At 58.9% G+C, this 20,551-nt stretch overlaps 1 protein-coding gene across 3 annotated transcripts; it reads left to right on the top strand.

Moving 5' to 3' along the window:
* Positions 1–1,059: 1,059 nt before the first annotated feature.
* Positions 1,060–19,285, top strand: RSPO1 (R-spondin 1). 3 transcript variants are annotated; one of them, XM_077844369.1, is made up of 7 exons: positions 1,132–1,154; positions 5,547–5,632; positions 5,774–6,161; positions 14,989–15,180; positions 17,192–17,341; positions 17,620–17,808; positions 18,547–19,285. In XM_077844369.1, exons 3-7 carry the CDS (start codon positions 6,068–6,070, stop codon positions 18,711–18,713), a joined length of 792 nt encoding a protein of 263 aa, XP_077700495.1. In that variant the 5' UTR covers positions 1,132–1,154; positions 5,547–5,632; positions 5,774–6,067; the 3' UTR covers positions 18,714–19,285. The 3 variants fall into 3 exon arrangements, with proteins under 3 accessions (XP_077700494.1, XP_077700495.1, XP_077700496.1); XM_077844368.1 differs by lacking the exon at positions 5,547–5,632 and having other exon boundaries at positions 1,060–1,154; XM_077844370.1 differs by lacking the exons at positions 1,132–1,154; positions 5,547–5,632 and adding an exon at positions 1,510–1,596.
* The last annotated feature ends 1,266 nt before the right edge of the window (positions 19,286–20,551 follow it).

The raw sequence follows: 20,551 nt of genomic DNA on the forward strand, positions 1-20,551 counted from the left end.
TAGCTTTTCTGCTCTAACTTAACTAACTCCTGCGAACTACAGTTTTAGCCCATCTCCCTTTACCCAGATCTGAAATGAAGCTCGAGAACAGCTGTCTGCCGCCCTGGAGAAGGGTCTTCCTCCCTTCCTCAGGCTTGACTTCAACAGCTCCCGCATCACTGCAGGTGTCTGCTTCTGCACACATTCACGGAGCCCCCACCCCCACTCCTCCCCATTTCCCAGGCTGTTGGAAGCTTTCCTTTCCCCCCTGAACCCTCAGAACAGACTGAGGCTCAGAGAGGTTAAGGAACTTAGGTGGGGCCACACAGCTTGCAAGCCACGGCGGAGCAGGGACTCGAATCTAGGGGCTCATTTCAACATTCCCCTCACCCTTCTGCAGCAGCTCTCCCGGATTCCCAGGAGCCTGCGGCCTTGTATTTCCCTTGAACGGGGAAGATGCTCTGAAGACTTGACCCCCAGAGGAGGAGGGTGTGGCCAGGCCCTGGTGAGCGCGGTGCCTTAGTCACTTTCTAGAGTCTCCGCGGGGAAACTGAGGTTCGGCAGGGCGCTCAGACCCCATTCTGACGCCCGAGCTGCCTGCAGCTGCAGCTGGGGCTGCGTGGGGTCCCCCGGGGTGGGCGCCCAGGGCCCCAGGGCCCCAGGGCGGGAGCGGCTTCTGCAGCCCCGCGCTCCCCGCGCAGCTCCGAGCGCAGCGCCCCGGCTGCGGGCAAAGGCTTGCGGGAGGGGGCTGCGGACTCCGGGGCCTGGCACTCCAGTCCGTTTTTTGCTGCGGATCCCGGCAAGGGGGGCCGGCTCGGGGGGTGGGACTGCAAAGGGAGGGGGGATTCCCTCCCTCGTGCGAGCGCAGCCCTGGCCCCTCTCCGGGCCGGGAGCTCGGGCGAGCGGAGCGCGACGGGGAGCGCGGGCGCGGGGCGCGGAGCGGGGCGCGGACCCCGGGCGCGCGGGGGCCGGAGCGGGCCGCCCCAGAGGACCGATGCGCCGGGTGGGGCGCTGCCCCGGAGGGCGTGAGCCGCCCGCAGATTGAGCAACTTAGGAACGCGCGGGCGGAGCGCGGGCGAGCCGGGCGCCCGGACAGTCCTGCGGCGGCGGGGAGCGGGGAGCGGCGCGCCCAAGCCCCTCCCGGGCCTGCCCCCGCCGCGGCCCGCAGCGCCGAGGTGAGTGCCCCCGAGCCGCCCCGTCCCCCCCAGCGCCCCCTGACCCGGGCGCTCCCGTCGGGGCCCGGCCGAGCCGAGGGCGGGGGGCCTGGGGGGCCGACAGCGAGGGGAAGGGGCCTGGGGCTGCTGCGGGGTCGGAGCGCGCGAGGGCGCACCCGGGAGCCTGTCCGCTGGTCCTGGCCGCCGTCCCCACTCCCATCTGATCTCCGACCCTCAGTGAACTGATGGCAACTGGTGGTTCCGGACTCCCCCAAGCCCATCAGCCCTATCCCCCCCCCCCCCCAACGCGCTCTGGATCCCTGGTGTCATCGCCTCGGATTCCCAGTCCCATGACCCCGGGTCCCTCCCACCGCAGACCCGCAGCCCGGTCAGGTCCGACGTGGCAGGCTGCTGGCACCACGGCCCCCAGTGAGCTGCGAGGTGGCGCGACTCCCTGGCCCAGGTCAGGCGCCCAGAGGGACGATGGTGCCGCTGGGCTGGGCTGGGCTGGGCCGGGCTGGGCTGGGGAGAGCTGGAGGATGTGTCTCCACCACCACCAGCAGCACCACCACCACCACCACCACCAGCACCAGCACCAGCACCAGCACCGCCACCCCGGGGTTCAGAGGACGTCTGAGACCCACTCTGGGTGCGGGCACTTGAGGGAAGGGGCTTAGTGGCCAGACTGGCCTCCTGGACTTGGAGACTTTTCTTGGGTTTGGGAGGGGACAGTCCGAGGGACTTCAGGTCCGCCTCGCCTCCCCCTGCACCTGCCGGGCCTCTCCAGGGTAGTGGGGAGGGAAGAAGAGTTTGGGTGCGTGGGGCAGAGCTGCAGGGACGTGAAGGAGCCTTTCCCGCCTCCGCTGCCAGTTGGTGTTGGAGGGGTGCGGGGGGGGGGGGGAACCCCAGCACCTGGCTTGGCTCCGGCGACAGGCTAATCCCGACAGGTCGGGCAGGCACGTCCTTGGTCCTACCCCCTCGCCCAGCACAACGTCGGCCCCCGCCCGCTGCCATCCGGAGCCGGTCCCCGGGAGGGTTAATGAGAAATTATCGGGATGGTTTACATTTTTGGGTCTGTATCCGGCCCCGGACGGAGTACCAATTTATCCTGAAAGTGTTACAGGCAAGAGGGTGAAAGTTAACTGCAGCTTTGTGGGGGCACGAATCCCCGCCCTCAGCTCCACCCCCCACCCACCCGCGGGGTTCCTCTTGGCAGCCTGCGTCCCCCCCCTTCCCAGACCACCTAGCCTGTGCACGGCCTCTCCCTCAGGTCTCCCACCCCAGCTCTGCCTCTGCTGCCAGTTCCTTCCCCACCTCCGAGGTCAGCTCCCCTCCAGACACCCAGTCCTGAGCAACAAACCCCACTAGGGGATCACTGGACTAGGCGTGTCACCCCGAGACCCTTAACCCCTGGTTGCCCATAGAATGGGAATAATTCTACTTCCTTCCTAGAATTGTGCTGAGGCCCTAACACATGGCAGGTGGGATAGGCACCTCATGGATGGGAGCTCTGCACCCCGACCCTGGCAGAGACAAAATGTGCTTCCGTCCCCCACGGATGCCTGAGACCTTGGTGACTGCCAGCTGTTCCCATCGCTGGCTCTGCCTGCCCTGGGCCGCCAAGCCCAGGGTTGCTTGCGTGTGCCCACTGTGCTTGAATGGGGTGGGGGACCGGGTGAGGGGGGCAGGGACTGGCTGGAGGGAGATGGATGCAGGGACCTGTGATCTTCTGGGGCTTGCTACTGCAGCTCTTAGTCTCAGACATGTCCATCTTTTAAAATTGGATTTTCATACAAACTTCTGAGTTTTCAACTTCTCTTTAAAAAAAATCAGAAGATCTGACAATATTAAATCATTATTTCTGCCTATCGACAGTCACCTGGAATTGACTAGCACCTGCTCCCATTAGATGGGATATTTGCCGTCCAGGGCACCCCCTCCAAAGCCAGCTGGTCCCCTATCTGTTGCTCATACCCTGGGCATAATGAACTCTTAGCTCCTTCTCAGAATTGATTCTATACCTACATATGTTTTAAAAGTGCCTGAAGCTCTTCCCATCCAGTGACAGGTGAGGGAGGCCAGAGTCAGCTGCTCCAATAAAATTTAGACCTGGATCCTCCTGTCCATTTCCCAGCCGAGACCAGGGTCCCATAGTGACTGGTGTGGGAGTGGGTCAGGACCGGAAGGACGAGCATGGCAAGAGCCAGGCTGAAAGCAAAGACGTAGGAGGGTGGAATAGAGGGGAAGGCAAGGGGCAGTTGACATTTGTTGAGCACCCAGCCTGGTGTGCCAGGCACCGACCCGGGCCGGTGCAGGAGATGATGCAAAGATGATCTTTTCCGCCTCTAGGAGCCCATTGATACTGATCACACAGTGAGGCCAAATTCTCATAGACCCGAGATTTAGCACCACGTTTGTCTGGTGCGGCCTCCTCCGCCGGTGTTTGGCCAGCGCGAGGGCTCATGGCACCCTGGGAATGTATCTGCCAAGAGTCTTCAGACCTCAGTTTCACAAACGCCTCAATTAAATGCTAACTCTGCCATATGGAGTGATCGCGCCGGGATAAATGCCAATATGGAAATTGCATAACAGTGCTCGGTATTAAGGCTGGTATCCAGATGATACCAAAGCGAAACAGAACACCTGTATTGCTTTTTAGATAACCATTGGCGTGTAGACACAAAATTGTGTCTTCTTGGTCGTAAAGGATGCAATTATTAGTGAGTCCCCATGATGGGCCGGGCGCCATCCCAAGCGGTGTCATGTATTAGCTCATTTAAACTATAAAAAACAACCAGGGGATCCCTGGGTGGCGCAGCGGTTTGGCGCCTGCCTTTGGCCCAGGGCGTGATCCTGGAGACCCGGGATCGAATCCCACATCGGGCTCCCGGTGCATGGAGCCTGCTTCTCCCTCTGCCTGTGTCTCTGCCTCTCTCTCTCTCTGTGACTATCATAAATAAATAAAAATTAAAAAAAAAAAAAACAAAAAACAACCAACGTCTTGCAGATAAGGAAACTGAGGCTCTGGTCAGCTAAGCATCCAGGCCAGGGTGAGAGTTAGTACGTTAGGGCTGCCAACATGGGAAGGCAAGCACACTGCTCCTGCCCTTAACCATCAGGCTCTCCGGCCGGCCTCTGGCTGCGGACCCCAGTTTGATAAGGTCAGCGAGACCACCGCAGACTGGGGGCGATGGAAGTGTGGGGTGGGGGCTGGGGAGGACGGAAGGCTCGGGCAGTTGGGCAGGGAGGACTGGAGGGGCCTGGAGGGGCTGGCGTTTGGGGGTGGCTGGGGGCATCCCTGCCCTGCTCGGCTGGGCTGCAGCACCAGGTGGGACCCGTCAGCCTCATGTAAACACTTCTCACAGGGCAGCTTAACCACTTGAGTGTGACTGGCCTTCAAAGCTGGTGGGAGAGGCCAGGCAGGGAAGTGCTGAACTCCCTAGAGGGCTAATGATTTATCTCCCGCGCAGGTGGGCTCCCTGGGGCCTCCCCCAGAGGCCAGGGGAAAGGGATTGGGCTGTGGTGGGAGGGGCAGTGCCGCTCCAGCATTTCGGATTTCTCATTAGTAAGCCGAAACTCAGCCAACTCTCAGAGCAAAGCCCCTGAAACGGGCACCTTTAGCCCCATTTTATAGATGGAGAGACTGACGTTCAGGGAGGCTGAGGGGCTGGGCCAGAGGCATCCAAGCAGTGGGTGGGAAGGCGAGGCCTCCCTGGCACTACAAGGCCTCCTGAAGCCTGCCTGCCTCCTTCTCTCCCGGGGCACCCGTGGGGGGGGGTCTGCAGCCAAGTGTTGGGGGCGGTGCATGGGTGGCCTCAGCTGGGAGAAGGGGCGGGAGTGCGTGATCCCAGAGTGTGAAGCGGGGCTTTTGGGGCCCGGACTCCCAGATGGGGCTCCAGACACATTTCACTGGGGAGGGACCAGCTCCCCCTGCCCCCATCACCCGGCCAGCGGGTCCAGAGACCTGGCTCTCGCTGGGCTGGGGGATTATCCCCATTCTCTGTGTCTCTGGCCAGGGCGGGCATCGCTGCCTCTTTTATCCTCTCACAAAGGCCAGGCCCGCAGGGCCTGCTGTGTCAGAGTTTCTGTGGCCGGGGGAAGCCTTACTTCCTTTTCTCCCGCCAAGCCCAGAGGGCCACGCAGAGTCTGCCAGCGTGTCGGGGGGCCACTGCCCTAGCTCCACAGGTGAAAGGCACAGGGGTGACTCAGCACTGGGAAGGGAGGGCTGAGGGGTCACTCACAGAAGGGCAGAGAGAGCTCCTCTTCCAGAGACGGGCTGTGACTGCAGCATGAGGTCTGGAGGGTAGATGCAACGAAGGACTTCCAGTTAGAGCTGCCCAGTATTGGGCAGGGGTGGGGCCAGCTGGCTCCCAGTGACCCACAGATTTGATTTTTGTGTCTATCATATTCCAGCTGCTTGGGTAGCCGGCTCCAGTCCCAGGTTAGGGGGGTTCTGCCAAATTCCTGGGAAAAGGAGCAGATTTCTACGGGGGCGTCAGGTGGGTAACTTGTAATACTCACCACTCTGGGTCCTCACGGTCGGTCTTCGGTGTAGGAGGCCCCGTGGGAGGGTAGGAGGCGAACATTGGGGGGACCCCATGGTTCCCCAGAATTAACCTTTCTCTCTCCTCCCCCAACAGGTTGGTTTTTGGAGGTGTCCCTGCTGAAGCGACAAAGAGTTCTCCCATGTGACACCCCGAGGTGCCTTTGGGGAAAGCTCTCTGGACCTCCCTATGGGCTGATGAAGAAGTGGACTCCCCACACCCTCTCTGTCCCCAGCTGAGATTATGGTGGATTTGGGATATGGCCCAGGCCTGGGCCTCCTGCTGCTGACCCAGCCCCGCAGGCGTTAGCAAGAGCCCTGCGCTGTCCACCTCCCCCTCCCCACCCAGAGACCACCCCTCCGACCAGGGGCCTGGAGCTGGCAAGTGACTATGCGGCTTGGGCTGTGTGTGGTGGCCCTGGTTCTGAGCTGGATGCATCTCGCTGCGGGCAGCCGGGGGATCAAGGGGAAGAGGCAGAGGCGGAGTGAGTAATGGAGGGGGGGCTGGACCACCCCTGGCCGTGGGAGCGGGAGGGGGCCGCCTGGGGACCCGAGGGCCATCGGTGGTGGTTTCGTCCCGTGATGACCGTTGCAGATTCTCCTTTGCCCCTGACAGCCGTGCGGATTGCTCAGTAGATTAGCCTGCCTGTGGATGATCCGGTTTGTGGATTAATTTGTTGAGATGACCCACTCTGGAGATTACCCACTTTGTCTGTTTTCCCCTCTGTAGACTCCGCTTTCTAGATTAACCCCTCTCTTGTGAGGATCCAGTTGTGTGGATTATGCCCTTTGACATAACACCAGCTTTGTGCGGTATCCATGGAGATGTGGCCCCTGCTGTGGCCCCGGCCCCAGGGTGCTCGGTCCCCTCCTCACTGCCCCAGGGAGTTCACGGCTCTTTTCTTCAGGGTCTCAGGGATCTCGGGCCAGGAACTCCCCTCAGCTTGGGCAACAGCTTCCCCTGCAGAGGAGTCGGGAGGCTCATGACACTGGCCACTCCCGTCGTTATTATGAACTCTGCGCAGTGGGATTCGGGGGGCTGCACTGGGGGCCGAAGGAGTCTGGCCCCATGGCCCTGGCCAACCAGAATGCCTCGCGCTTCCCTGCTTTCCGTAAAATTCCATGTAAGATGTCACTGGAAGGAGGGTTCTCACAGTTAAAAAAAGAAGGAAGGAAGGAAGGAAGGAAAGAAAGAAAAGAAAGAAAGAAAGGAAGGAAGGAAGAAAGAAAAAGGAAAGAAGAAAGAAAGAAAGAAAGAAAGAAAGAAAGAAAGAAAGAAAAGAAAGAAAGAAAGAAAGAAAGAAAGAAAGAAAGAAAGAAAGAAAGAAAGAAAGAAAGAAAGAAAGAGATTCTCTTATGGTACAGATAGGCCTAGGGACACCCGGTTGGCCGATCCTGGGACCCAATTCCCACGAACCCCCCGTCTTCCTAAAAACAGAGCTTGATGCAGTTCAGGATTAACCTGCCCCCACAGAATCCCATCCCCCGTGGCCCTGGGGCCTCGGCCTGGCTCCTGCCGTGGGGGATGGGGATGTATGTACCTGCCCAGCGCTCGGCCACTCCCAGGGCCTCTGGGGACCCGAAGGACAGGCTAGTGAGTAGGGAGGAGGCCTACCCTACAGACCCCAAGGCCTCTCTGTCTTTCAACGTCCCCTGTAAGGGATGTCAGTCCCACAGGCCGAGGCTCCTCCACCTCTTGCTTCCCCACCAGGAAAGGTCGCCACGCAGGCGGCCGAGTTCTCTTGGGTCTCCGAGGCCAAGGGCAGACCCGGCCCCGGGGAGAGGAGCTCGGAGAATTGGTGACGCTGAAAATCCCTGGCTTAACAAACAGTTAGGGACAGTTAGGTTTCATCAGCAGCGACGCCTTGATTTTCCTCCCTCCTCATCTGTTGTGGCCCGTATTTTGGACTCCACAGGCCAGATGCGGTTTAGCGGTTTAGAACCAGTCTCCTGTGTTTCCGAGATGAGAGAGAGAGCGAGCAAGAGTGGCCAGTCGTGCTCTTGGGACGCACGCCAGCTCACATGCAGAGCCACACACACCCCCTCCCTAAGCCGGGGGCCTGAGACCTGGGTTCAAGTCTCTTGAGCTGATAAAACCAAAACAGAGTCCTGGCCTGAGCGGCAGAGAGGCCGGGTCCCCGCAACAGGCAGCCAAACGCAGCAGTTAGACGGGTCCACCTTCGACAGAGCCCCCGGCCGCAGCCCCGTCCCTAGTCCCCAGCCGTGTGAGGGTGGCGGGAGGCGTGGGGAGCGACTCAGGGTGCAGCGAGCGTCCACACTGAAGGATCCAGAGAGGGATACGAGGGTAGATGTTGCTAGACGGTGCTCGTGGAACAGAAACCACAGAGCCGCAAGGGCAACTCTAAGGGGATATAGCAAAGCCTACGTGAGGTTTTGTTTGCATGTAGGTGTTGGTTGGGAACCCTTTGTAAAATATCAAGCTCTGTGTAGACATCGGGGTGCACGTTGCTGTTACATGAACAACGAACAACGTGTGGACGTTTTGCTCTTAGGGTTCCCGGGGAGTGGGGAGGGAAGGAAGGGGAGCAAGATGCGGGGTGAGCTTGCAGCCACTGGTGGGGGTGGCAGCGATAGCCAGAGGAGGAGCCGGGGCCTGTGGCCTCTGAGTGCCGCCCGTCCTGTCCGTCCCTGCGTGTCGGGAGGGCTGTCAGAGGACCCCTGGCTGGGCTATGATCAAGAGGCACATGGAAGTCTTGAGTCCAGAAATGGGTGATCCCAGGCCTGGGTGATGGTACCCCCTGCACGGAGAGCGGGGAACTGAGTGAACCAGGCTGCGGGTGTGAGTCATGAACCTGGCGGGGCCACCCCGTCCCCTCCCCGAGCCCCCTCGTCGGCCTCCTGTCTCCTCCCTGGCCTCACCCTCTCCTTGATGCCTTCCGCCCTGGATTTCCCGCCCCTCGTACTACCCACCTTTACTCACTACTCAGTCCCTTTTGCCCACACGCTTCTTCGGTCTGGTTCCTGGGCCCTACTCAGTCCCCTGCCCCCGTGAAGCCCTCATCCCTTCCCTGAGGCCTTACTCCCCTCGGCCCCGACCCCATCTAGACGTGGTGGGCAAGTGAGATCGCCAGGAGACTTCCCAGAGGACTCGACTTTAGTTCTGAGTCTTGAAGGGGTGAGCCAGGCTCGGGAAGGTGGCGGAGAGGGTCCCAGGCGGAAGGACCAACCCGGGCAGAGGCACAGAGGTGTGTGATCGTGCGATGCGCCCAGACCCACAAGCAGAAATAGTTGTACGTGGCTGAGGGTAGTGTTGACAGGCGAGGCGCGCAGGATCGGCTCACGGAGGCCTTTGAGGCCAGGTGGAGAAGTTAGTAAGACCTGATGGGCCTTAGTCCTGCTGGCGATAGGGAGCCGCTGTGGATTTTAGGTTTTGGTTTTAGGAACGTCAGTTTGCAAGGATGGGTGAAGGAGCCAGAGAAGCCCCAGGGCACGAGGAGGGTACCGGCCTTGCCCTCCTGGCCTGGGGAACTGGGCTCCACCGGGGGAGGCAGAGCTGTGTGATGGGGTTTGGGGAAGAGGTTGGGATGCAGGCTCCGGCCCCTCTCCGGGTGCCGTCCACCTCGCCCAGCCCACCCAGCCTCCCCAGCGAGGCTGCAAGCCTCCAAGGCTGCCTCCCCTGCGTGCCTCGCCCGGGCATAGGCACAGGAATCTTTCATACAGTGAATGTGGCCTTGCCCTTCCAGGGCCCCTTCCCTGCCGACAGGAGAAAGCCCTGTCTCCCATTCTGTGAATGCACTAGGGTGTTCGGTGCCTCAGAGCCTTTGCACAGGCTGTTCCTCCCATGTGGCCCTCCCCCGTCACCTCGCTGGCTGGTGAGGGAGGGCCTGCCCTTGCTCATCCACTCACGTGGCGCAGGGACTAGCCAGCCCTGGCTTGGGCATCCTGGGTGGGCCTGGGTTTATCCGTCCAAGCCACCAGCTCCCAGCACTTCTGGGCACGTGCTAGGTGTGCAGTGAATGTCTACTGAGTGCATGAGCCTCACTTTTCCCCTGGAATCATTGGACACCCCCCAACGCCCACCGTCTCCCTGGGGCCCCCTCTCCTCCCCCTCCGACACAGAACCGCCCTCCCAGGGCTGTCAGCACCCCACTGCCCATGCATCTGTCTCACCAAGCTGAGAACACCCTTGGTTTCCTGTCCTTGACCAGCATCCCTTTCCTCATTGACCTGACCCCTGCCCATCACCGAGCCCCTCTCCCCCTTCATAGGCTCTCCTCCCCCTCCCTGAGCCCCCACATTTCATGAGGATCAGCTCCCTCTGTCCTTGTCCCTGATCCCCCACCTCGGACCCCAAGGCCACATCCTGGGGTCTTTGGGTCCTCACTCCATCAATTCACTCAGCCTCGGGGTCTCAGGATCCCAGCCCCTGCTCACAGCTGGTCTCCCCTCTCTGCTCTCTGGCTCCCTCCTCCCTTTACCCCCACTTCCACCCCTCCCACTCACTTCCTGTCCCTCTCGAGCCACCACACCGTTCCTGGTGGTGGGGGGTCAGCCAGCCAGCCAGTCACCTCCCGGAGCGCCTGTGGCCCTGGCCTCCCCCAGCTGTCCCTGCCCCCCTCCCCTTTTGAACTTGGTTCCTGGGCCCACTCTCCCTCAGTGAGCCCACCCCCACCCAGGATTCCTTTTCCGCTTCTCTCTGAGCCCCTCGCCCTCAGCTCGCCCTGCTGAGTGAGTGTTGCCCCCACCCGCTGCTCAGCCTCTGCCTCGGGATGACTCCCAACTCCCACGACCGGACCACCGATGACCACGGCTTCCACGGATGGATCCCTGGGGTCCTGCCTCTGCTCCACAGCTGATTGCTTGAATGCAGTGGCTCTCCTTCCTCTCCTCCTGGACCACTACCCTCTGCCTCCTGCCCCCACCCAGGGCGCCGACACCTGTACCTTCCTGCCTCCTTACCTGACACCCCGGTGGCATTGGCACCTGCCCCCCTGCCCTGCCCAGTGTCCTCCTCTCTTGGCTTCCATATACGCCATGCTTGTGAGTGGCCTTTCTTTATTTCTGCCCTTCCCTTGAAGTCCTAGTTCCTTTTCTCATCTCTCCACCCGCTGCCCTGACCATCTGGTGGACCCCCATGCCTTTACGACTGTTCTCACGTTAAGGACTCCGCGCCCACAGTCTCCAGCCAAAAAGTTTCTCTTGGGTTCCAGACCCACAGGTTCTACTGCCTAATAGGCACCTTCCCCCGGATTCCCACAGAAGCCACAGCCTCAACACATCTAAGAGCTGACCGCTCATCATTTCCCCACCCAAACCTGCTCCTCCTCCTCCTCCTCCTCCTGTAGCCCCAGGGAAGGGCCAAGGGCCACCCTGTCACACCAGCCCTTGGAATCACCTCGGGGTCACCTTCGGCTTGCGCCTTCCCCGTGTCCAGCCCATCCCCTGGGCCTGTTGCTTCTCCCACCTGAGTGTCATCCCTGTGTCCACTCCACGTCTTCTCGGTTCAGCTCTGTGTCTTCAAGCTGGAGGCATCTTCTTCCTGCCTCCAGACTTGCAGCCCCTACAGCCCATTCTCCATATCACGGAGCCATCCTGGCCAGGTCTCTGATTTTAAAGCCTCCAGCAATTCTTCACTGCCTTTAGGACAATGTCCAAACTCCTTTGGAGAGATTCAAGACCCTTCCTCATCTTGGCCATGCCTCCCTCCCCAGCTTCATGCCCAGCAGCTCCCTCCACACCCTCCAGCACCCCACGCCCGGTGCTGATTTCAGACCCCGAGTGCTCCATGCTTTCTCTTGCTATGTCACTGAGAGATCCAGAGAAATGCGCACAGAGACGTGCTGTTAGTTGGATGGGAGGTGGGCGGCAGGATTCGGAGAAGGCCTTTTGCAAATCTGTCTTTAACAAAAGTGACAAGGATGGGATAAATGAGCACGGGAACAGAGCTAGATGGCCGGTAAATGGGACCCTGGGATCACTTCAGTTACTGAAACCAAGGTAAGAGTAAAAGGAACATTCATTTCAGCAATGAATTCAGTAAAAACCTTGAATGATAGAGGCTACAATATCTCTGAAGCAGAAGCAGTACCTAAAATCCACAGTAACTTATTAATTTGTAATACAGCCAGATAAAGGCCCAAAGTGGAAAAATAAACCCAAGGGCTCCCTCATGACGCCAATGGAACATTTGAGTATCTTTGCTCTTAGAACTAAACGAAGAACAATATTAATTTTTAAATGTATTGATTCAGTAACATCAGCTCTATATACAGATCAGTTCTATATTTACAAAAAAAAAAAAAATCCATCTCCCTGTACTTCCAGTCTCCGCATCAGCTTGTGGAGTCCTGCCCGTGGCCTTCCTAAATTCCATTCCCTCTGCCTGGAACACCTGCTGGCTGCGAAGCCTCATTCAAGTCATTTAACTTCTCCATGTCCTCCTCTGTTAGGAAAAAAAAAAAAAAGGAGGCTTACAAATTAATAATGGCACCTGCTTTGTGGGGTGTAAGGATTGAATAAGTGAATGCTTGATGAGCCCTGGGAGCGGAGTCAGGTGCCACACGGAGGAGCCAGCACCCACTACTGTGGTCACAGCGGTGTTACGTGGTTGTGCTTGTTATTGCCCCTTCCGCTCAGCTTCTTTTTAATTTTTTTTTAATTTTTTTAAATGATTTTATTTATTCATGAGAGACACACATAGAGAGAGAGAGAGAGAGGCAGAGACACAGGCAGAGGTAGAAGCAGGTTTCCTGCGAGGAGCCCAATGCAGGACTCAACCCCAGGACCCCGGGGTCACACCCTGAAGGCAGATGCTCAACCCCTGAGCCCCCTGGACGCCCCTTCTGCTCACCTTAACTCTGACACATTCTCTCCTGTTCTGGAATCAGGGTAACCCCCGCGGCAGATGCTCCTCCAAGCAGGCCCCCCCCAGAGTGGACATCCTCACTGTCCGTTTCCAGTGGTGGGAAGGGAGGCACGTGAGACCCTGTGTTTTGCCCCCCTGGGGTCACGGGCTGGGGATTTGGCTCCAGGTCCCCCGACTTGGAAGCCTGAGGTCGGGGCCCACTACGTTGCACCATCTCCTGCCATCTCTTCTGATCCCCCCGCCCCCGGCGCTCTGTCCCCAGCCTGCATCTCCAGCTCCTCTCCGCGTGCTTGCTCCCACGCAGCTCACCACCACTCTGCGTTCCCTTCTCCACGTGCTTCTCTTCCCGTGGGGTGGGCCTCGTTTAGGGACCGGCCCACTGTTCCCCCACATACCCTAGCTCTCAGCCCAGGCTGCTCCCTTCTGCCGGTCACCTCGGCCTCCGGACTTTCACTATATCGCCTACACTTCTCTCAAATCTTTTGCTGTCCATATCCAGCTGCACAGAATTTTTTGATGACATTCTCATATTTTCCTCCTGGATGATCTAGTTAGCTTTCTTCCTTTCTTTTTTTTTTTTTTTAATATTTTGTTTATTTATTTGAGAGAGAGAGAGAACACGAGCAGGGGGAGGGGGAGAGGGAGAGGGAGAAGCAGGCTCCCTGCTGAGCAGGACTCGATCCCAGGATCCTGGGACCATGACCTGAGCCAAAGGCCTGCCTGACCGAGCCACCCGGGCGCCCTGGTCAGCTTCCTTTCAAATGGTCCTTGAGTCTCTGGTCTCCATCCAGGAACCTCCCAATGTGTAAATCAGCTCGGATCCTGCACTGTGCCCATAGCTTCTTCCTACTGTCTAATCAGTTCTGAGAAAAGTTCTGGGGAAAAATCTGCAAAACAGCCGTTCTTTGGTCAAAATGCTTGGAAAATAAAGGTTCCTCCATTCCCCCTCTGAGGGAGTCACTGTGCACAGGAACATAATAAAGGGTCAAAGAAGCCCTACAGTAAAGAATCTTGTTTAGACCCCTCAGACCCGGTGGTTCGCAGTCTTGCCTGACTCCCTGGCCTGTTCTCTACAGCCTCCAGTGAACATCTAGGGGAGAGCGTGTCCCCCGGAGTGCTCTTTGGGACACGCTGCCTGGCAGGATCGGGTTTGAGTTCCTTAGCATGATTATCTTTCACCACTCCCCGCCACTCCCCTCCTGCACCCAAATCATCTGCAATTTCCTTTGGGTTCTTTCCTACCTCTGTGGTCCTTGCTCCTGGAGGACCCTTATCTCAACTTCCTGATGGACCAATCTCTACTAATTCTTCAAGAGTTGGCCCAAATGGCACCTCCTCTATGACTCCTTCCCTCTCTTTTTTTTTCTTCTTCTTTTAAAGACTTTATTTATTCATAAGAAACACACACACAGAGGCAGAGACCCAGGCTGAGGGAGAAGCAGGCTCCCAGCGGGGAGCCAGATGTGGGACTCAATCCCAGGACCCCGGGGTCACACCCTGAGCCGAAGGCAGATGCTCAACCACTGAGCCCCCCAGGTTCCCGTCCTTCCCTCTTCTTTTTTGGGTTCACTCTCGCTAGGCCTTGCGGTTGTCAACATTTGTTTGCAGGTCTGTCTGCACCACTGAGAGGTCAGCTTGGGGTGGTCAGGCGAGCCTCCCTCCGTGTCCCCAGCACTCACGCGGCACAGGGTACTTGGAGGGGCTCGGGGGGTGTTGCTACAGGAGTAGGTAAGGGAGTGACATCAAAGGTTTGAGAGCTCATGCTGGATCACATTAGAGATCACACTGCCCCCAGGATGGCCAGCATTTCCCAACCTCAGCATCACTGACATTTTGAACCAGACAACTTGTTGTGGGTACCCCCCCACCTCCCCCTGCGACCCTGGGCCTTGTAGGATGTTTAGTGGCACCCCTGGCGCGTCGCCTACCCCCCTCCCCAGTGTGACAATCAGAAATGTCTCTGGACATCGTCAAACATCCCCTGGGAGCCAAATCATCTCTTGTTGAGGCCACTGTTCTAGACATAAGTTCTTGCATTGTTTTCTAGTCTCTGAGAAGATGACTTATTTTTCAGATCGTTTAACCCATTGTCCTTCTTGACCTTAAAACTTTCTCCAGGTTAAAAAAAAAATCCCCTCCGTCCACATTTGAGGCTGAATTTTTCTTCCTCTGGGGAGGGATGGGGAGGTTCCTGGAAAGAGCAAGCCCGGAGAGTGGGTCTCTGCTGAGCCTGGACCTGGGGAGGCATGGGGATGCATGCGTCAGGCCCCCCTGGCGCTAGTCCCCCTGAGAGATGATGCTGGGAGGTTTGTAAAGCAGCCAGCCTTGCAGGGAGCTGCCGTCTGGCCTGTGCTTTCTGAGAAGCACGTTCACGTTAGTCTTGTAGGAAGAAACTCCAGTCTACCCACTCCCCACCCTGGTGGGAGCCCGGGAAGGACGGAGGGCTCCCCAATAGCCGCCCTCTTACCCCTGTCCCACTCTTGCAGTCAGTGCTGAGGGGAGCCAGGCCTGTGCCAAAGGTTGTGAGCTCTGCTCTGAGGTCAACGGCTGCCTCAAGTGCTCGCCCAAGCTGTTCATCCTGCTGGAGAGGAACGACATTCGCCAGGTGGGCGTCTGCTTGCCTTCCTGCCCGCCTGGATACTTCGATGCCCGCAACCCCGACATGAACAAGTGCATCAGTAAGTGTGTGTGTGCGTGTTGGGGGGACGGGGTGGCAGAGAAGGCTGTGGACACCAGGGGAGAGTGCTTTGACCCATTGGTGGCGGCAAGAAGAGTAGAGGGGACACTGAGGATGGGAGACGAGGCTCCTGATTCAAGTATCCAGCTGCGAGCCAGACAGGCCCGAGAGTCCATCCACCTCTCCACCCCACTGTGGCCGTAGAGGGACCCTACCTCCTCCCTCCAGACCTGCTCCCACCCGCAGTGTCCCGGGCCACCCGGGCCATTGACCTGAGAGCCAGCCTGTCACTCGTGTCATCTCCCACAGCGCACCTGCTGCCTCCTTCCCATCCTCACTTGCCATCGTCTCGCCGGGGCTCCCGGCGCCCCTCTCGGGGACCGTCCCAGTAGGCTGCTTCTCTGTCCAACACTCACATGGGTCCCTTCCACTCTCCCTCTGCACTGCAGCCAGAAAGATGCTCCCGAGACATGTGTCCTGTCCCATCACACTTCTGCTCGGGGACCGACCGGCTCCACTGACTGCGGGGAACTGTCAGCCCGTCCGCTCCCCACCCCGCGCCCAAGGCTTCTTGCGGCCCGGGCTTCGCGCCCCACGACAGCTGCGGTGCCCGTGCCCAGGGCACGCGCAGTCCCACCTCTGTTAGGTTAGGCTCCCTGTGACATTCTGGGGGGACAGACAGGGAACACACTCGGGTGAACAATGCCAGTGCCCCTCCCGTTGGTGCAGAAGCCTTGGAGATGAGATGCATTTCAGTTGAGCCTCCCAATGGCCTTCGGAGGGAGATGGGACCTAAGTGACAGGTGTTCCTTTTTGGGGGGCTAATAACAGGGAGGCCTGCAGGGGAAATGGCTGACCCGCGATCGGCCCTGGGTTCTAATCTCAACTCTGCTTCTTATTCTTTATATAACATTGGGTGGGCGTGTTGCAGCCTCGCACAATATCATCTTTAAAATGAGGGTGCTCGTTTTCACCCCTAGGGCGGTCGCCAGAGGCATATGGAAAGCCCTGAGTGTCCCGCGCTGGACGCACAGTAGTGGCCATTCTTACTGTGTGACACCTGCAACCAAACCCGGGGATCCAAGCAAGAGAGGAGGGAGTGGAGGAGGCGAAGCCGCAGAGCCCAGGGGGCACAGAGGAGGGGTGGGGTGCAGTGGGGTGGGGAGCTTGTGATGGATGGAGGGGGGACCCTGGGGCTGCCCTCTCGGTCCTCAGGGTATTTGGGGTAGGAGTTCCTGGCTGCTCCAGCTCCCGGGAAACTGGCAGCCCAAGCTTCAGGTGCCAGAGCCTGGGAGGAAGTCAGCCCTGCCCACGGTCTGGGAAGGGAGAGGTTGTGAAAGACTCTGCCTGCCTCCAGCCGGGGGCCCTGTGACCCTCCCTCCCCCCACTTCCCCAGAGCGGGGAGAGCTGGCGGGAGGGGCTCAGGGAGGGACCCAGGAGTCCAACCAAGGTGGTTCCTGGAACTGGGCCTTGCAGAGGGTGAGGAATTTGCCCTGGGATTTCTCCTCCCCGCTCGGAGCAGATTCTTTTCACAGGGCAGGAGGGGAACTGGGGTTTGGGGTGTTGCAGATGCCCAGCAATGGGGGAGCAGAAACCACACAGCCTCGAGCGGGGGTCATTGCATCCCTCAGTTCAAATCTGATTAGGTGGCCCTCTGGGGTGCCAGGACGCACTGGGACCCTTCTCTCTCACCCCCATGAATCCCAGAGGGTCCCACCCCCCTCCTCCCCTGAAACCAGCTCCCCGGGGTCTCGCAAGGTGGTTCCAGGGCCTTGACTGGGTTTGGGGAGGAGTGAGCTGACTGTCCCAGCCAGCCCTGAAGTGTGGTCACTCGGGCCTCCTCTACCCAGCCTGTCCTTGTCTCCCTCCCTCCCAGGACTCTTCTGCAGCCATGGCAGGTCCAGGCCATGGTTCTGCCCTCGAGGTCGGGGTGTGTGTGGGGCTGCCCTCTGGGTTGGGGGGCATTGGGGACTGGGATGAGCCAGAGGCCCCCAATCCGGCTCTCTCCTCAGAGTGCAAGATTGAGCACTGTGAGGCCTGCTTCAGCCACAACTTCTGCACCAAGTGCAAGGAGAGCTTGTACCTGCACAAGGGCCGCTGCTATCCGGCCTGTCCCGAGGGCTCCGCAGCGGCCAACGGCACCATGGAGTGCAGCAGTCCTGGTGAGTTTGTGGGGAGCTGCGGGCTGAGGGGGCCGGGGAGGGGCGGGGAGAGCCTGGGCTGGGGGCTGTGCAGGGAAAGCTTAGCCCCCACCCGCTCCCCTTCCCCTGACCACCCTGTGGGGTTTGTCTCCGAGGTTTTCTGCCCCTGGACTGACACTGCCTCCAGCATCAGGCTCAGCCAGAGGGCAGGTGGCAGAGGCCCCCTTGGGGTATTCTGGGGTGCTCAGCTGTGACCCCCTCCTCCCTTTTTCTCTCCCTCCTCCCCCCCTTCCTGCCAGCACAATGTGAAATGAGTGAGTGGTCCCTGTGGGGGCCGTGCTCCAAGAAGAAGAGGCTCTGTGGCTTCCGGAGGGGCTCCGAGGAGCGGACACGCAGGGTGCTCCATGCCCCTGGTGGGGACCACGCTGTCTGCTCCGACACCAAGGAGACCCGCAAGTGCACGGTGCGGAGGACACCCTGTCCCGAGGGTGAGCTGCGGCCTCTGCCTCCCCAGGGCTGGGGGTCAGGGCCAGCCGTGGAGGTCTGACCACTTTTGCCTCCTGCCAGGCCCCCGGGAAAGGGCCACATGGGGACCCTGGCACAGGGTGCCGTGCGGGGGGATCCAGTGCCAGACGCTGGCAGACAACAGCCCCAGGACCCGGTGTGATGGCAGCTGAAGCCTCAGTGTCCATGTCCCAGGGTTTCCCCATGTCTTCTGAACCAGCAGATGTTGGCATTGGGAGGATCCTCAGAAGTCACAGGGGGCCACGGAAGGGGGTGCTGAGACCCAGAGAGGTGTAGCCATGTGACCAAGGTCACACAGCCTGTAGCTGGCAATGATGTGGCTGCTGCCCCCAGAGGCAGTGGAGCAGGGCAGGGGACTTGCTTGTCCTGAGAGCTGCACCGAACATCCTGGCCCATTGGGATCCAAGGTCTGAAGAAGACACGGGAAGAGGAGGGTGTCTGGTTCATCGAGAGACAGAGGGAGAGAGGCTCCTGGGACCCCCGTCTCCATGCCCATGTTGCAGGGTCCTCTGAAGTGGCTGCTAGTCAGAAGAGGCCTGGCAGGGGACCCTGAGACTGTGTAAGGGCAGTGGCTCCAGCCCCCCTCCTGTCCCCCTCCCGGCTTTCTCTCCACCCGCTCCTAGAGCCCTGGGCCATGCCTGGGGCCTCCTCACTAGCTGCAGGACATCCTTTGTTGACTCTTCCTGCTCTTGGGGTTGCAGGGCAGAAGAGGAGGAAAGGGGGCCAGGGCCGCCGTGAGAGCGCCAACAGGAACCCCAGCCGGAAGGAGGGCAAGGAGGCGGGCGCCGGCTCCCGGAGACGCAAGGGCCAGCACCAGCCACAGCACCAGGGGACAGCGGGGCCGGTCACGCCCGCGGGACCCACCTAGGGACGTTCGCACCTGCAGGCCCCGCGGAAGGAATCCAGCGCTGCTCTGTGTGATGGAAGCTTTACGGAACTGGAGCGCTGGGGGCGAAGCGTGCACACACTCTCCATACGTATACGGACACACAGACACACACACACACAGGACCCATGTCCCAACATGCAGCCAACATACAAGCGCGCGTGCACAGACACACAGACACACCATCCAGGCCACGGAAGACGCTTCTATCTCTCGGACATCACCGTGTGAACAGGGTGGGGAGGTGGAGGGGTCACCCTCGCCTGGCCGAGGGCCCAGCGGCACGAGCTTGGGTTGCGATGCTCCCAAGGGACACACCAGAGAGCCTGGTTTCCCAGCGTCCGAGCCCAAATAGAGTGGAGGCTTCTGGAGGAGCTGATAGGATCGGCCCAGCGTGGCTACAGGAACCAAAGCTTGAGGACTGTTCAGCGTTTCCAGCTGTGTGACTTTATCATTGGAGAGTATTGTTACACACCCATGATCCGTATCAGGGCTGCCCCGACTCTGAAAACTGCTTACAGGTTTATTTCAAATTAAAAACAAAACCAAACGACGACAGTAGCCACAGGCACCACATTCCTTTACAGGGGGCGCAGGGATTGGCGGGGTACGCGGGTGCGGGAAGGCACAGGGCTGAGTTGCCAGGGGCCTCCCTCTCCCCGTGGCCTCCTGGACGGAGGGCCTGGCACGGGAAGGAAACCTCGGGGATACTCTGAGGGTGACCACCAGCTCCTCTACAGCCTCGCTGCTCTGAGTGTGGTCGGTGGCCAGCATCACCGTTATCACCGGGCAGCTTGTTAGGAGGGCGGGTCGTGGGTCCCATCCCAGACCTGATAAGCCCGAGGCTGCATTGTAGCAAAGGTCCCAGGTGACTGACGTGCATGATCCAGTTTAAGAAGGACTGCGGGTGGAACGAAGATCCTGGCCAGCCTGCCACAGGGGGGATCTGGTGGGCTGTAGAGGAGGACGTCCCATCCACGAGAGGCAGACTCCGAATCCTAGAGCTCTATGGTGGTGCCGTAGGGGAACGGGGCACTCAGGCTGTCTGGGATGGTTGGGGGCCACTGGATCCAAAGGCAGGACAACAGATAGCATGACCCTTTGTGCCACATCTGAAGTGTCCACTGGTGGCCACATGTGCACCAGGCCCTGGGCTGCGTGGTTTGCCAGGGGGAGCCAGGCAAAGACCTTGCTGTCGTGGAATTAGAAGTTGGTAGAGGTGACAGGCATGAATCAGGTGATCGTTCCAATAAATGTGTCGCTGCAAACGGGTGGGGGTAGGGGGGGAAGGCCAGGCAACCCCTGGCACATACACAGAGCTATAAAAGTGAACCAAAATAAGGCTTTATCTCAGGGAACCTTTTCAGAGGAGGTGGCACTTGAGCCGAGCTCTGAAGGATGAGTAGGAGTCAAGACAGAGGGAACGATGTTCTAGACAAGTGCTGTCTGATAGAAATACCAGATGAGCCACTTATGTAATTTAAAATTTTTTTCTAGTTACATTTAACAGGTAAGAAGAAACAGGTGAAGTAAATTTTAATTATAGCTTTCATTAAACCACATGTGTGCTAAAATGTTATCTTTTTAACATGCAATCAATATGAAAAATTATTAACAACATCTATTACACTCCTTTTTATTTTTTTCCCTAGCTCTTTAGTTACATTCCAGGTATTTTTATGCTTCAGAGCATATCTTAATTTGGATACGAAATTGTCACCGGAAATGCTCATATTTAGATTTCATACAAACTGAAAAGTTTGCTTTCCACACACTGAATTCCTGCTTCAGGAATAGTTCACAGTTTTCCAACGATTGAA

This window comes from Canis aureus, chromosome 13 (genome assembly GCF_053574225.1).
Source record: "Canis aureus isolate CA01 chromosome 13, VMU_Caureus_v.1.0, whole genome shotgun sequence".
Classification (NCBI taxonomy): Eukaryota; Metazoa; Chordata; class Mammalia; order Carnivora; family Canidae; genus Canis; species Canis aureus.

Bases quoted from the DNA above. Each gene is read 5' to 3' on its own strand.
- RSPO1 (XM_077844368.1), top strand. From the start codon at position 6,068: ATGCGGCTTGGGCTGTGTGTGGTGGCCCTGGTTCTGAGCTGGATGCAT. The intron at 6,162-14,988 runs GTGAGTAATGGA...CCACTCTTGCAG, and splicing joins GGGGAAGAGGCAGAGGCGGA to TCAGTGCTGAGGGGAGCCAG. The intron at 17,342-17,619 runs GTGAGTTTGTGG...CCTTCCTGCCAG, and splicing joins CATGGAGTGCAGCAGTCCTG to CACAATGTGAAATGAGTGAG.